Source organism: Cherax quadricarinatus, chromosome 53 (assembly GCF_038502225.1).
Source record: "Cherax quadricarinatus isolate ZL_2023a chromosome 53, ASM3850222v1, whole genome shotgun sequence".
Taxonomy (NCBI): Eukaryota; Metazoa; Arthropoda; class Malacostraca; order Decapoda; family Parastacidae; genus Cherax; species Cherax quadricarinatus.
The window spans coordinates 23,074,246-23,093,412 of NC_091344.1; the positions used below are offsets into that span (position 1 = coordinate 23,074,246).

The window sequence follows — 19,167 nt, forward strand, 5'->3', positions numbered from 1 at the left end:
TAGTGTGTGTGTGTGTGTGTGTTAACCTCAACAATCACAAAATTCTCTTTCGAAAAATGATAAACACAGAACACGAAAAACCATCTCCAAAATACTTTTACCAGACACTCTAAGCACAGACTAACCAACCAATTCTGCTTATTCTCTTTGCTGATGATGTTACTTCTGCTGCTGCTGCTGCTGTTTATCCCGCTGCTGGTGCTGCTACTCTCGCTGTTTCTCCGGCTGCTGACGGCTGCCACAGACTTCCGGTAAGTTCGTCAACACGGTGGTGGTGCAGCAACACCCGCTCATCATGCAAGAGTCGGACCGCACAGTGAGGGTCGAGTGTTCCTTCGAAGCTGGAGACCAGACTGTCAGCTACGCTCCTGAGGCCAGTGCTGGCAGGACCGGCGGAGGTATTGACATCAAGTGAGTCCACTTACCCAGTTGTTTACATATTAGTGAGTCCAATTACCTAGTTGTTTGCACATTAGTGGGTACAGTTACCTAGTTATTTACACAGTGAGTCCAGTTACTTATTGTTTACCTATTAGTGAGTCCAGTTTCCTGGTTATTTACCCAGCTTATGAGCATTAGTTACGTTTGATTTAATCATAACTGATGAACATTTCCTGTCGAATGAGGGAGGAAGTTTACCTTGGTAACAGCAGACACATAGTGGAGGCTGTTTGTGGTGCGACGTTTCACCCACATGAAGCCTCATGTTAGTGAAACATAGTAATAATAAAAGTATCGCTTTGTTGTACGTGTCTTTTATTTAAACTTGTCGGCTAGGCCATGTGTCAAAGACATTTCCGAGTATTAAGAGGCTTATTGAGAGCACGTTTCGCCCACCAGGGTGAAACGTATCCTCAATGTCTTAATACTTGCAGGCATGTCTTTTTCTCATATTTGCTAGTGTTACGTGTATTCTTATGAAGATTGATGGACTGATTACATCAACTCCAGGCTGAGGGATTGATTACCTCAAACTCCTTCCAATCTTACAACCTTTCTTCTCTGTATTGGACTGAGGAAACCACTGTGTGGCGTAACGTTCCCACTGTAAAGATACCCAACTGTTGCACATGTTTCTAATTTATCAGCCTCGTCAATGTTCCTCGACCCAGCGTAACTCTCTCCTCTCTTCCTTCTCCTCTTCGCCGCTCAGCGATGGTAACGTTGTTACGAACTTCATCTTTGGTTTCCATAGGAGAACCATCAACGTAACGAGGTAGGGGGCTGTGTAGTGGTCAGTAAGTGCATGTACAGTGGGGGTCTCACCTCCCACTGTGGTCACCACGGGTTTGGTTTTTCCACTTTTGTCACCAAGACACAGCGGTTTCAGTTTTCAGAAACATCTTTCCAATTTATTTGATCTTTTGTCGTTTACTGGTTCTTCCGGGTTTCGACTCTTGGCTTTTTTTTTTTTATTGTTACGATCTACTTTTTTTTTGGAAAGGGGGGGGGGGTTGCCGTTTGTAAGATCTTTCGTTACCAGTGACTTCCGTTTCTTATCATTTTCGTTACTCTTCGATTGCGTATTTTTTTCACTTTTTTTTCCAATTTTTTTTTTTTTTTGGGGGGGGGAGCCTCGGTTTCGTTCACCTGACTCTCATTTTGACTTTGCACTCGTGTCGATTTTTGAATTTAATGCTAAAAAATTGAATTATTTATAATTTCTAAATTTTTTTCTTTGAAAAAAGAAATCATTTTTTTTCTACTGATATCATCCTTGTTTAATAATGCCAGCATGGGTTATATTACCATCTTTATAATTATTATTATTATTATTATTATTATTAATTGCAATAATATTGGAATAATAATAATTATAATTATGACAATTATAATAATAATAATAATAATAATAATAATAATAATAATAATAATAATAATAATAATTATTATTATAATTATAATAATAATAATAATAATAGGAGCGGGAAGACATTCACTTTGACCCACGGAAATGGTAAAGCCTTAAAAAAAAAATCTTGTGTCCAGAATAAATAACACTGACCGTCTTTCTGTTGTATCCTCCAGTGCGCAGTTTCGCCCTGGGATCAACGACGTCATCAGCAACACTGCGCCCACGCCCACCGTGCGTATGCGCATCTACAAGGCAAACGGACAGGAAGCGAACAACGTGGACCTGGGTGAACTCCTCACTCTTAAGATAGAGATGGAACAGTCGTCAGCCTTCGCTATCTTCGCGAGGAACCTGGAGGCGAGAACTGATAACGGAGAACTGATGACTCTTATTGATAATATTGGGTGAGTGGTGAGGCGAGAGAGAGAGAGAGACAGAGAGAGAGAGAGAGAGAGAGAGAGAGAGAGAGAGAGAGAGAGAGAGAGAGAGAGAGAGAGAGAGAGAGAGAGAGAGAGAGAGAGAGAGAGAGAGAGAGAGAGAGGGAGGGAGAGAGAGAGAGAGAGATTAGTGTGCTCCTGGGCAAGGTGAGACAAGGCAGAAGCTGACAAGAGATTTGTGAGATGTTACAAGCATATAAGAGAAGAAACAATAAGAAAATAAACAAACAGAAGAGAAGGGAAAAGCGAGACAAAACGTCTAGGAGAAAGTATTAAGGTGTTAGAATCTCTCTTCTAACAAGTGTCTTGAATGCCTTGACTACTTAAATTTTTCCTCCTGAGCAAATCACATCGTATCAAACGTAAATATTGAACTGAAAAGGATAACGGTTTGCTTGTATACTAATATTACTCAAGTCTGAGACTACAAGTCCGGCAGGACTCACGGAATCATGATAACATGCCTGGAAACGACTCACAGAACCGACCTATAAGGTTTTAGTGCTTACTTGCTGTGGGTTTTAAACCCCAACCGTTCCATGATTAATTTGGTATGCTTGAAGAAAAGAATCTTGTTGAACAAAGCATATACTGAAAGGGACTACTCCAGCCTACTATTACTACTGCTGCTAGCATCACTAGGACTATCACTTGTGTTGCACTTACTGACATCATCAACACTACCATGGATCTCGATAGCTCACTGCTGACAGTTGTGAGGACAAGGCTTGTTTACAGAACATGGTTGTATTGAATCAGTGTTTCGGTCTGTTAAGATGTTCATCAGTTCATTCAGTGAAGATGTTAATGGATCAAAAAGTTGTCCCATTAAAGCTGATTCTGCAAACGTGTGTTCCCTTCACCATACTATCTTATTAAAAGGTAATCTAAGATAATTTGACATTGCTTATACTATATAATAAACCCCGTGTCCTCTCCTATGCCAATTCTAAACCTACTTCTTTCATTCCAGGCCTGCCATACCCATCCCCCTCATCATTATACCCTTTCCAAGCCTGTTTACGTCCACACCATTACCAGTCCTACCACATCCAACACTCTCTCTGTTCTCGGCAGGTGTCCTCGCTACCCAGCCATCTTCCCGGAGCTGCAGCTGGAGGAGCGTACGAAGAGTCTTTTCGGGGACTTCAAGGCTTTCAGGTTCCCCTCCACAGCCCGGGTCAACTTCGTGGCCACTGTGAGATTCTGCCAAGAACGATGCGACCCGGTACGATGCTTAGCTTGTGTTTTATTCTATTGGTAAACGAAATAGACAAGCTGATGAATAAGACACATGTGCTACGCTTGGGTATCTGTATTGTGGATATCGACAAGCGTAGATCTGTTTTAATCATCTATTTGAAGCTCTGGGTATATGAGATTGTCAGCGGGGATTGTGTAAATCAAGGTTCTTGCTCTAATACCCCGAAGCGTGTACTTAAAATTTCAGGTATGAATGAAGAAAAATCTGCAAACCGCGTTGAAACGTCGAAGTCCGCCATAGTTACAAGATGTTTTCTAATGAAATACATGCTCAAGTCGTATGCATGACTGAGTGGGTCAGAATGCTTGATTCCTTGACAGACCTGAAACCTATCACAATAAAGGTGACAATACCATAGCTGGCACGGTCCACAACTAATCCACAAATTTAAAATGAAAATTGAAAGACGTTTTGGTTCCTTTTTGACCATTGCTAGACTGGAACACAACACTACACAACACTACACAACACTACATAACACTACACAACACTACACTACACAACACTACACAACACAACACAACACAACACTACACAACAGAACACTACCCAACACTACTCAACACAAAACTACACAACACTACACAACACTACACAACACTACATAACACTACACAACACTACACTACACAACACTACACAACACTACACAACACAACACTACACAACACTACACAACACTACACAACACTACACAACACTACACAACACAACACTACACAACACTACACAACACTACACAACAAAACACAACACAACACTACACAACACTACACAACACTACACAACACTACACAACACTACACAACACAACACTACACAACACTACACAACACTACACAACACTACACAACACTACACAACACTACACAACACAAACACTACACAACACAACACAAACACAACACAACACTACACAACACTACACAACACAAACACTACACAACACAACACAAACACAACACTACACAACACAACACAACACTACACAACACAACACTACACAACACTACACAACACTACACAACACTACACAACACTACACAACACAACACTACACTACACAACATTACACAACACTACACAACACTACACAACACTACACAGCGCTACTCTACACAACACTATACAACACTACACAACACTACACAACACTACACAACACAACACTACACAACACTACTCAACACTACACAACACTACACAACACTACACAACACTACACAACACTACACAACACAACACTACACAACACAACACTACACTACACAACACAACACTACACAACACTACACAACACTACACAACACTACACTACACAACACTACACAACACTACACAACACTACACAACACTACACAACACAACACTACACAACACTACACAACACTACACAACACAACACAACACTACACAACACTACACAACACAACACTACACAACACTACACAACACTACACAACACAACACTACACTACACAACACTACACAACACTACACAACACAACACAACGCTGCACAACACTACACAACACTACACAACACTACACAACACTACACAACACAACACTACACTACACAACACTACACAACACTACTCAACACAACACTACACAACACTACACAACACAACACTACACTACACAACACTACACAACACTACACTACACAACACTACACAACAATACACAACACAACACTACACAACACTACACAACACTACACAACACTACACAACACTACACAACACTACACAACACTACACAACACAACACTACACAACACTACACAACACTACACAACACTACACAACACAACACAACACTACTCAACACAACACTACACAACACTACACAACACAACACTACACAACACTACACAACACTACACAACACAACACTACACAACACTACACAACACTACACAACACTACACTACACAACACTACACAACACTACACAACACTACACAACACTACACAACACAACACTACACAACACTACACAACACTACACAACACAACACAACACAACACTACACAACACTACACAACACAACACTACACAACACTACACAACACTACACAACACTACACAACACTACACTACACAACACTACACAACACTACACAACACAACACAACGCTGCACAACACTACACAACACTACACAACACTACACAACACAACACTACACTACACAACACTACACAACACTACTCAACACAACACTACACAACACTACACAACACAACACTACACTACACAACACTACACAACACTACACTACACAACACTACACAACACAACACAACACTACACAACACTACACAACACTACACAACACTACACAACACTACACAACACTACACAACACTACACAAGGCTACAAAACACTACACAACACAACACTACACAACACTACACAATACAACACAAGGCTACACAACACTACACAACACTACACAATACAACACAAGGCTACACAAGGCTACACAACACTACACAACACTACACAACACTACACAACACTACACAACACTACACAACACAACAATACACAACACAACACTACACAACACTACACAATACTACACAACACTACACAACACAACAGTACACAACACTACACAACACTACACTACACAACACTACACAACACTACACAATACTACACAACACTACACAACACAACACTACACAACACTACACAACACTACACAACACTACACAACACAACACTACACAACACTACACAACACTACACAACACTACACAACACAACACTACACAACACTACACAATACTACACAACACTACACAACACAACACTACACAACACAACACTACACAACACTACACAACACTACACAACACTACAGAACACAACACTACACAACACTACACAACACTACACAACACTACACAACACAACACTACACAACACTACACAACACTACACAACACTACACAACACAACACTACACAACACTACACAACACTACACAACACTACACAACACTACACAACACAACACTACACAACACTACACAATACTACACAACACTACTCAACACAACACTACACAACACTACACAACACAACACTACACAACACTACACAACACTACTCAACACAACACTACACAACACTACACAACACTACTCAACACAAAACTACACAACACTACACAACACTACACAACACTACATAACACTACACAACACTACACTACACAACACTACACAACACAACACAACACAACACTACACAACAGAACACTACACAACACTACTCAACACAAAACTACACAACACTACACAACACTACACAACACTACATAACACTACACAACACTACACTACGCAACACTACACAACACTACTCAACACAACACTACACAACACTACACAACACTACACAACACTACACAACACTACACAACACTACACAACACTACACAACACTACACAACACAACACAACACTACACAACACTACACAACACTACACAACACTACACAACACTACACAACACAACACTACACAACACTACACTACACTACTCAACACAACACTACACAACACTACACAACACTACACAACACTACTCAACACAAAACTACACAACACAACACAACACAACACTACACAACAGAACACTACACAACACTGCACAACACTCTGCAACACAACACTTCACAACACTACACAACACTACACAACACTACACAACACTACACAACACAACACAACACTACACAACACAACACTACACAACACTACACAACACTACACAACACTACACAACACTACACAACACAACACTACACTACACAACACTACACAACACTACACAACACTACACAACACAACACAACACTACACAACACTACACTACACAACACTACACAACACTACACAACACAACACTACACAACACTACACAACACAACACTACACAACACTACACAACACTACACAACACTACACAACACTACACAACACTACACAACACTACACAACACAACACAACACTACACAACACTACACAACACTACACAACACAACACAACACTACACAACACTACACAACACTACACAACACTACACAACACTACACAACACAACACAACACTACACAACACTACACAACACTACACAACACTACACAACACTACACAACACTACACAACACAACACAACACTACACAACACTACACAACACTACACAACACTACACAACACAACACTACACAACACTACACAACACAACACAACGCTACACAACACAACACTACACAACACAACACTACACAACACAACACAACACAACACTACACAACACAACACTACACAACACAACACAACACTACACAACACTACACAACACTACACAACACTACACAACACAACACAACGCTACACAACACAACACAACACTACACAACACAACACTACACAACACAACACAACACTACACAACACAACACTACACAACACTACACAACACAACACTACACAACACTACACAACACAACACAACACAACACTACACAACACAACACAACACTACACAACACTACACAACACTACACAACACAACACAACACTACACAACACAACACTACACAACACAACACAAACACAACACTACACAACACTACACAAACACTACACAACACAAACACAACACAACACAACACTACACAAACACAACACTACACAACACAACACAAACACAACACTACACAACACAAACACTACACAACACAAACACTACACAACACTACACAAACACAACACTACACAACACAACACTACACAACACTACACAACACAAACACTACACAACACAACACTACACAACACAACACTACACAACACAACACTACACAACACTACACAACACAACACAACACTACACAACAATACACAACACAACACTACACAACACTACACAACACTACACAACACTACACAACACTACACAACACAACACAACACTACACAACACTACACAACACAACACAACACAACACTACACAACACAACACAACACAACACTACACAACCACAACACAACACTACACAACACTACACAACACTACATAACACTACACAACACTACACAACACTACACAACACTACACAACACTACACAACACAACACTACACAACACTACACAACACTACACAACACTACACAACACTACACAACACAACACTACACAACACTACACAACACAACACTACACAACACAACACAACACTACACAACACAACACTACACAACACTACACAACACTACACAACACTACACTACACAACACTACACAACACTACACAACACTACACAACACTACACAACACTACACTACACAACACTACACAACACTACACAACACAACACTACACAACACTACACAACACAACACTACACAACACTACACAACACTACACTACACTACACAACACTACACAACACTACACTACACAACACTACACAACACTACACAACACAACACTACATAACACTACACAACACTACACAACACTACACAACACAACACTACACAACACAACACTACACAACACAACACAACACTACACAACACAACACTACACAACACTACACAACACTACACAACACTACACAACACAACACTACACAACACAACACTACACAACACTACACAACACTACACAACACAACACTACACAACACTACACAACACTACACAACACAACACTACACTACACAACACAACACAACACTACACAACACAACACAACACTACACAACACTACACAACACTACACAACACAACACTACACAACACTACACAACACTACACAACACTACACAACACAACACAACACTACACAACACAACACTACACAACACTACACAACACTACACAACACTACACAACACAACACTACACAACACAACACTACACAACACAACACTACACAACACTACACAACACTACACAACACAACACTACACAACACAACACTACACAACACTACACAACACTACACAACACTACACAACACTACACAACACTACACAACACAACACTACACAACACTACACAACACTACACAACACAACACAACACAACACAACACTACACAACACAACACTACACAACACTACACAACACTACACAACACAACACTACACAACACTACACAACACTACACAACACAACACTACACAACACTACACAACACTACACAACACAACACAACACTACACAACACTACACAACACTACACAACACTACACAACACTACACAACACTACACAACACTACACAACACTACACAACACTACACTACACTACACAACACAACACTACACTACACTACACAACACAACACTACACAACACCACCACCAGCACCACCACCAGCACCTCCACTTCCCGCTCCACCAGAGAGATCTCCAGCAGCACCACCTTCACCACCACCGCCTTCACCACCACCACAGAGGGAGTGGATGTAGACGAGGAACTGGAAAAGGAGAAAGGCAAAACTGAGATGCCAAGCGATATACCTGTTGCTCTCTCGGTATGTTATTGTTATTATTATTATTATTATTATTATTATTATTATTATTATTATTATTATTATTATTATTATTATTATTATTGCTGTTGTTGCCATCAACATTAGTGTTATTATTATGGTTATGATTGTTATTTTAATGCAGAGACTAAATAAGATTACAAATGTTATCTTTTTTTCTGAAAGTTACATATATTTTCTAAATTTCATCTGGCTTTCAATTGGACATCAGCAAGGCAAGGTATAAATAAACTCTTCTTTAGTATATATATATATATATATATATATATATATATATATATATATATATATATATATATATATATATATATATATATATATATATATATATATATATATGTATATATATATGTATATTAGTATTTCTTAATTTTAGTAGAAAAAATATTAAATATGTTTGGCAAAAAAACTAAAAATAGTGAAAATATTACAATATTTCAACTTTTTTTTTCTTATCGACAATATTCTAAATATTCCATTAAAATTTTTAATAGATTTTTTCATTATTGTAGCTGGTGGTGGGGGAGGACACCATGCCTGAAGGCTGGGACGATCGTCATAGACACCGTTACCGGGATGGTGAGTTTCATTGTAGATTCCATGCATAGTTTGACGAATGGGTATGGCCCGGCTCGTAAGCCAGAGGATATCGTGGGACTGATCGTGAGTAATTCAGATGAGGGGGTAGGAGAGACTCGTCCCCTGAAGGAACACACACACACACACATGCACACACACACACACACACGCACACACACACACACACACACACACAAAGGGATCTGGACAGGCTGCAGAACTGGTCCAGCAATTGGCTCCTGGAGTTCAATCCCACCAAGTGCAAAGTCATGAAGATTGGGGAAGGGCAAAGAAGGCCGCAGACGGAGTACAGTCTAGGGGGTCAGAGACTACAAACCTCACTCAAGGAAAAAGATCTTGGGGTGAGTATAACACCAGGCACATCTCCTGAAGCGCACATCAACCAAATAACTGCTGCAGCATATGGGCGCCTAGCAAACCTCAGAACAGCATTCCGACATCTTAATAAGGAATCGTTCAGGACCCTGTACACCGTATACGTTAGGCCCATATTGGAGTATGCGGCACCAGTTTGGAACCCACACCTAGCCAAGCACGTAAAGAAACTAGAGAAAGTGCAAAGGTTTGCAACAAGACTAGTCCCAGAGCTAAGAGGTATGTCCTACGAGGAGAGGTTAAGGGAAATCAACCTGACGACACTGGAGGACAGGAGAGATAGGGGGGACATGATAACGACATACAAAATACTGAGAGGAATTGACAAGGTGGACAAAAACAGGATGTTCCAGAGATTGGACACAGTAACAAGGGGACACAGTTGGAAGCTAAAGACACAGATGAATCACAGGGATGTTAGGAAGTATTTCTTCAGCCACAGAGTAGTCAGTAAGTGGAATAGTTTGGGAAGCGATGTAGTGGAGGCAGGATCCATACATAGCTTTAAGCAGAGGTACGATAAAGCTCACGGCTCAGGGAGAGTGACCTAGTAGCGATCAGTGAAGAGGCGGGGCCAGGAGCTCGGACTCGACCCCCGCAACCTCAACTAGGTGAGTACAACTAGGTGAGTACACACACACACACACACACACACACACACACACACACACACACACACACACACACACACACACACACCTTACACAAACACACACACTAAGAGGCGTACATCTAGCATATATGCACAAAGGCGTGTATATTGCTCAGCGTATATGCAACGAGAGGTATATATTTCTCACTATATGCACATGGAGAAACGTATATACACTAATTCTCAGCATATATATACACCGAGTATTGACTTAACCTCTATTATTCGGTATGATTAAAACATTGATGAGTACAGGTGAAATTCAACTTTAATGACCTTCGTGTAGTAGATAGAGTTCAAACCGAATACCCTCCCCTATCCACCTCTCCCCCACAGAGACCTACGTAGCTGACGATTACGTATGTACACCAACATCGACCGTAATCGCCGCTGTACTGACGCTTCTGGTCCTCCTGGGCGCTGGAGCGACAGGCTTCGTTTTCTTCTATCGCACTAAGAAACATCATTGGCAGAAAATGGGAAACTGTGAACCGTTCCCATTGCCTCCTCAGGTAAGTCAAGGTGTTAGGTGCGCACTCTACGTTCATTAATCTGTTGGCAAGCTTGTAATATTGCTTCGTAAAATTATATTCATATTTACTGTAGATAATTCCGCTTCTTGTTTAGATTAGTTTTGATTAGTGATTGATGTAACAGCTGCTTTGATTAGTTTTAAGGTCTGTCTACTGCATGCTCGTCATCTACACTGCTGGTCAGTAACACTGATGGTCAGCTACACTGCTGGTCAGTAACACTGATGGTCAGCTACTCTGCTGGTCAGTAACACTGATGGTCAGATACACTGCTGGTCAGTAACACTGATGGTCAGCTAAACTGCTGGTCAGTAACACTGATGGTCAGCTACACTGCTGGTCAGTAACACTGATGGTCAGCTACTCTGCTGGTCAGTAACACTGATGGTCAGATACACTGCTGGTCAGTAACACTGATGGTCAGCTACTCTGCTGGTCAGTAACACTGATGGTCAGCTACACTGCTGGTCAGTAACACTGACGGCCAACTAAACTGCTGGTCAGTAACACTGATGGTGGTCAGCACTACAGTAACCTCTCATTGTATATATTCTGAGAAAGATACAACCATCTCTGTATATATATATATACTGATACGCACACACACAAACACACACACACACACACACACACACACACACACACACACACACACACACACACACACACACACACACACACACACACACACACACACATCTCTGTATATAGAGCGAGATACACATCTTTATCACTAATACACTATAGATACTCATCTATAGTGTATTATATCTATTGTGCCTAATTAATGGATGGAACAATAGTCTTCCAACACTATGCACAGGATATTCCATAACCTCCCACCACTGTCTGTAAAAAAGAACTTGTAGTCTCCCATCCCTATACATAAATAAATCAATAGTTTCCCATCTCTATACAAAAGAACCTTTATAGCTTATTATTAGACGTAAGTTGAGTGTCTTCAAGTGCTTGATATATACAGCTGTAGTCTCAGATTATCTTTTAGAAACAAATTACATTTTTTTTTAATTTTCTCTAATTTTTATTACTGCTGAGAAGGTACTGAGAATATTTCCTTTTCTCCCAGCACAAGTGATACTCTTCTCCTCAGAGCTGAACTCATTGTTACCCCAGCCAGAGGATCTCTAGTACTCTCTGGCTAGCCTTCACCTCCAGGAAGCCACTAGGAAGGACCGTAGGATGCATCTATCCTCCGCTCTGCATTCTTAGGATATTTCGGAGCTTTGAATATCCCTCCAGCCAAGGAAAAGCTTTTCCCAAAATGCCTTAAAAGGACGTCTGGGATTCGCTCTCTCCCTGGTGTTTACAAACTCCTCCCGACCCGTCCTCAGAGTTCCATTCTCTGTGTATACAACGTCACTACATCCGAACTCCTGTTTTCTTGCCGAAAAATTAATCTACATATCCCTACCATATTTTACCAATAGTTGCTCTTGCTTGTTGATGTGCAGTTGTGTATAGAGGAGTTGATGTAGCCCTCTACGACACGTCTACGAACATATGACAGACAGTATCGCTTACGAGGAAAGATTTGATAGATTATATATAGTTTTGTATTTCTCAGTTTTATTTTTGAGGCTTCTGAAACTAGAGAAGCATTTACCTGCTAACAGTTTTGACTATCATTATGGTGTGGAGTAATTAATTCTTGGCTGGAATAACCCCAAATGTACATGTGCTTTTGCTTCTGTTTTTGCTATTCTTAAAGAGGCCAGAGCTGGCCTCTATTCTACAGTTGCCTTCTACTCTGCTAACCACCTTCCTAGCCACCTAGCTTCCTGCGTTGTAGAGAATCCTTCAGTCACATTCAACCCCCAGTTCTCTAGTCCATCTGTAAGATCATTGACCCTCCACAACACCCTCCCACTATTTACCACTTACTAATAACAACAATCAGATTACCTGCTAGTGACTGCCACAATATCCTCTATCTCTCTCTTTCTTTCTACAGGATAAACCTTACCTGGCAGGATTTGTTGACATGATAAAAACATGCAATGCCTCTGAGCAAATATTTATTAACAGAAGCAATGGTTCACTCTATGTAGAGTTGATAAGTCTCTACGTGGGGGAGAAGCATCTCTTGTAAATAAAGGTTTGGTATGCACGTGATGTGTTTTATCAGAGCACAACCTGCATCCTGCTCTGGTGGCCTGGTGGTTAACGCTCTCGCTTCACACGATGAGGGCCTGGGTTCGATTCCCAGCCAGAGTAGAAACATTGGACGTGTTTCTTTCCACCTGTTGTCTATGTTCCCCATCAGTAAAATGGGTACCTGGGTGTTAGTCGACTGGTGTGGGTCGCATCCTGGGACACTGACCTAAGGAGGCCTGGTCACAGACCGGGCCGCGGGGGCGTTGACCCCCGGAACTCACTCCAGATCCTGCTTCTTTACCTTCCTCACGTAGCACTCAGAGATTTAACCAATTTCTCTATTCATTCCAGTCTTTTATTTCAAAATACTTTGATCAGTGTTGGCAAGTAATGTATATAAATACTGTATGTTTGCTTTTTTTACCTGAGTTAGTAAATATTCTGCTTATCAATTGTATATTTCTTTCACTCCTGTTCAATAGAAGAGCATTAACCACTATAGAAAGTAAGCTTTTGTATATACACGTGTGTGTGTGTTTATGTGCACTCTTTGTGCACTCTTTGTGCACTCTTGGTGTACTCATCGTAGAGGCCAGCAGCTTGTATTTCAACCAACACACTCCAGGTAAGAGTAAATATGTTTTTTTATGTTTCTCAAAATAATTCTTTTAAAAACATTGAAACACATTTAAGGGGATGGTACGGTAAGAAAATACTCGTCTCGGAAGCACCTTTGTTCTCCTCACCGAGGCTTTGGTTCCCAGGTTAGCGCTAGAGGAGGTGCTTTCCACAATATTAAAGTATTATCATCATTAAATTTATGGAGAAGCGCTTAACCCGGAGAGGTTATGTAGAGCTTTGAGGAACAGGAGGAAATCGGGTTCTGTCTGAGGACAAAGGAAGTGTACCTTCAGTTCCCTGTCTTAAGAGTTCTTCCCCAGCGTGAAGACACACCACTGATATATACTGGAGCAGTGATATAAGCCAGCTGAAATAAACAGAAGAATGGACGGGAACTCGAACCGAGGTCCATCATTGTAGCAGGAACCACCCAATAGCCACTGAGCCACAGAGCTCACTAGAGCTTCCCACGTAAGTCACAATGGTCTACAGCATCCCTTTTCCATTCTTCCGTTTATTTATTAAGTCGTAGTTCACTACGACTTACCTAAGGTTTACTATTCTTCTAATAGTAAATTGTCTAGTTACGGCATAAACACAAAGTTCCACACTGGCTATGATAATACTTCTGTAAACACCATTGTTTATACTACCTTCGCTACTGTTACGTCATACGAGGCTCATATTAGTGTGGTAATCTCTTGTTTACAATTCATTCATTGTTTTCCATTGTTACATAGTTTCTGACTTTACAGAGTTGATGAAATTGATTCTCACTGATCCACTTGTGATTGATCCAAATATTTATCTCAGATATTTGCATTTATTTTGGGTACATTTTCTAGTCACTGTTTTTCATGTACACACACACACACGCATATATATATATATATATATATATATATATATATATATATATATATATATATATATATATATATATATATATATATATATATATATATATATATATATATATATATATATATATATATATATATATATATATATATATATATATATTTTAGATTTTTATTTCTTGCAGATTAATAAATACGTTCATGTAAATTAACTCAGTATGTTGACTTTCAGTTCTTTACTAACACTAATTAACTACCACCTAAACTTGCTAAAACTAACGTAGAATGGAGCAATACTATTCAACTTAAGATTAATTTTTGATGTATTTTCATAATCTATTATCTAAGTATAATATTTTTTTGAAATGCTGGGGATGCTTAATGTTTCATAGGTTTTGTCTGCAAATTTTGGCTTAAAAGCATGATAAATATGTTTGGTGAATTTGCCTTGCGTCAAATTCAATGTAGCTCATATAACCCTCCAGCCCAAGAGTCAGTTCTACAACAGTCCGGAGGTGTTGTTTCGCTCTACCTACGGAGGCTTCCCTGGCCAGTCCAACTTGGCTTCCAACATGGCAGCCTTCACAGCCACCCAGGCGCTCTCTCCCATGCATGAAGAATCTCCACAGTATAAGGAGTAATTCAGGACCTCAACGTGTGTGTGTGTGAGAGAGAGAGAGAGAGAGAGAGAGAGAGAGAGAGAGAGAGAGAGAGAGAGAGAGAGAGAGAGAGAGAGAGAGAGAGAGAGAGAGAGAGAGAGAGAGAGAGAGAAAGAAAGAGAGAAAGTTCAAGCCGGAGCGAAAAAACCAACACTAGTTATATCAGAAAATAAAAAGTCTTGGCTGAGAACAAATTATAAGTTTTGCTTCTATGTTTTGTTATGGAAAAAAAAGTCAGTCTTGGTGATAGTTTCGAGAGTGGGCAATAAAATTAAACATTTATATTTTAATATGTGAATATGACTTATACATTTCAATATTTTTCAGTATTTACATGTAGCTATATGTAGCTACATGTAGCTATATATTTCACTGCAGAGGATATATATTCACTGAGAGGTGTATGTCTCTCAGTGTATATACACTGAGAGGTTCATTTCGCTCAGTGTATATACACTGAGAAGTGTATTTCTCTCAGTGTATATACACTGAGAGGTGTATTTCTCTCAGTGTATATATACACTGAGAGGTGTATTTCTCTCAGTGTATATACACTGAGAGGTGTATTTCTCTCAGTGTATATATACACTGAGAGGTGTATTTCTCTCAGTGTATATACACTGAGAGGTGTATTTCTCTCAGTGTATATACACTGAGAGGTGTATTTCTCTCAGTGTATATGCACTGAGAGGCGTATTTCTCTCAGTGTATATACACTGAGAGGTGTATTTCTCTCAGTGTATATACACTGAGAGGCGTATTTCTCTCAGTGTATATACACTAATAGTTTATTTCAATCCAGATTTTATGTATTAAAGTTCTCATCCGGTGGTGAACAGGTTACAAACAGCCTTAAAGACCCATGCTAAATTATTATAATTATAACCTTAATTTTTAAAGAGGTTGACCGGTAAGCCAGTGGAAGGCCTCGGTCAGATGACCAAAAGCTCCAGCTGCGGGTTGTCTTATGACTAAGACCCGCGTCAGGACACACTTCTCCTATTTCCTGACAAATCTTACCTAACATAACCTAATGACTAGTGAAGTCGATAGGTTTCGAGTTCCATTACCCAGCCGTCTGACATTAAATGCTAATTATCAAAAATTAGCAGATTTTTTAACTAAAATGCCCTCTAAACTCCTGTTACTTATCTGGAAATTAACATATAAGCTTAGAGAATATGACAAAATAGAATAACAATAGATGAGAGACAATAAATATTTTATTTTTATTTTTAATACTTTGCTAACACAATCAAATGTTTTAACATATCTTAAAGGTATTTTAAGGATATATTAAGATATTTAAATGACTCGTATTATCTATATACGAGACATGGAAATCAAATTATTTTAAGTTTTATTCCACTGTAATCTTGCTATAAGTGATGTCTGGTATAGTTTTGAAATCTCTGTGATAATTCTGTCTTCTATACCATTACTGAGATTAATCTTCTAGGTGGCGAAATCGATTCCATATTAACAGGGGATCGTATATTAAAACACGGAGAGCCATTTTTTATTTCTTAGTATAGATATATATATGTATATTTATCCCGTATTTTGTAAATACGTGGGTTGGGTTATTCATTTAACAGGCAAGGTTCAGTTTTGACATGTCGAGTGATGTGGGTTGCTGGGCCTACAACACCCGTTGCCTGACCCACAGCTTCCGTTGCTTGTTCCCTAACTTCCGTTGCCTGACCCCCAACTTCCCGTTGCTTGACCCACAGCTTTCGTTGCCTGACCCATAGCTTCCGTTGCCTGACCCCCAACTTCCGTTGCCTGACCCCCAGCTTCCCTTTGCCTGCCCCACACTGCCGTTTAGATGTAGCTGTAGATACGTTGTGGAGTAAATGACGTGTTGCAGAGTGCGTTGCTGCCGACGCACAGCGCTGATATGCGTCTATTAGCCTCACTGTCCACTAATCTGCGTGGATCACCTCAAACGTAAATATCTTACTAAATTAACACAAATTACTTGACCAATTCACTTAAAATTAGCTTAAGTTAAATTTATTATTTAGACACATTAGGTAAAATAAACTGTTGTATAACACCTAATAATATTAGTAATACAACTGTGGGAAGCTCTAAACCTGTACGGGGCAAAGAACCCCTGAGGAAAGGGAGGAAATAAGATTCAGCTTGAAATCAGGGTACCTCGGGGTATTTCTGTGTATCAAGAGCCCTTTTTACCAGCATCAAGGCACCACATCCCGTGAGATTTCTTCTTATATCAACACTCCATCTCTTCTTTCCAAATTCACACTTTTACCACCGTTCAGGTCTACGAGAAAACACTTCAGGTCCCTCGATAAAGTTAGTCCACGAACTACGTAGCATTTTGTCACATTCATTAATGGCGCGTTTCTTGCGCTCCACCAGTAGTAACAGTCTTGATGCCCCAGCATGTAAGCTTCCTGCAGCATGGGTATAGTGCCCAGGGGAAGCCTGCCAATACCCACCTCTCACGCATCTCATGCATGAATGATATCAAAACTTTTAGGTATAGCAGTAATGTAGTTTCAGCCATATATATATATATATATATATATATATATATATATATATATATATATATATATATATATATATAT

The 19,167-nt window shown here is 39.8% G+C and overlaps 2 protein-coding genes across 2 annotated transcripts in view; both read left to right on the forward strand.

Annotated features, from left to right (window-relative positions):
• LOC128692213 (uncharacterized) overlaps positions 1-3,556 on the forward strand; it is an 85,675-nt gene extending 82,119 nt beyond the window's left edge. The window contains exons 32-34 of the mRNA XM_070096262.1: positions 245-411; positions 2,029-2,259; positions 3,370-3,556. Coding sequence (XP_069952363.1) covers positions 245-411; positions 2,029-2,259; positions 3,370-3,556 — 585 coding nt within the window. The remainder of the gene's footprint in view (positions 1-244; positions 412-2,028; positions 2,260-3,369) is intronic.
• Positions 3,557-3,573: 17 nt separating this feature from the next.
• Positions 3,574-16,677, forward strand: LOC138854245 (uncharacterized). Its single transcript, XM_070096263.1, has 5 exons — positions 3,574-3,742; positions 9,950-10,134; positions 10,665-10,731; positions 12,116-12,291; positions 16,394-16,677. The coding sequence occupies exons 1-5, from the start codon at positions 3,574-3,576 to the stop codon at positions 16,547-16,549; spliced, it is 753 nt and encodes a 250-aa protein (XP_069952364.1). The 3' UTR covers positions 16,550-16,677.
• Positions 16,678-19,167: the final 2,490 nt, after the last annotated feature.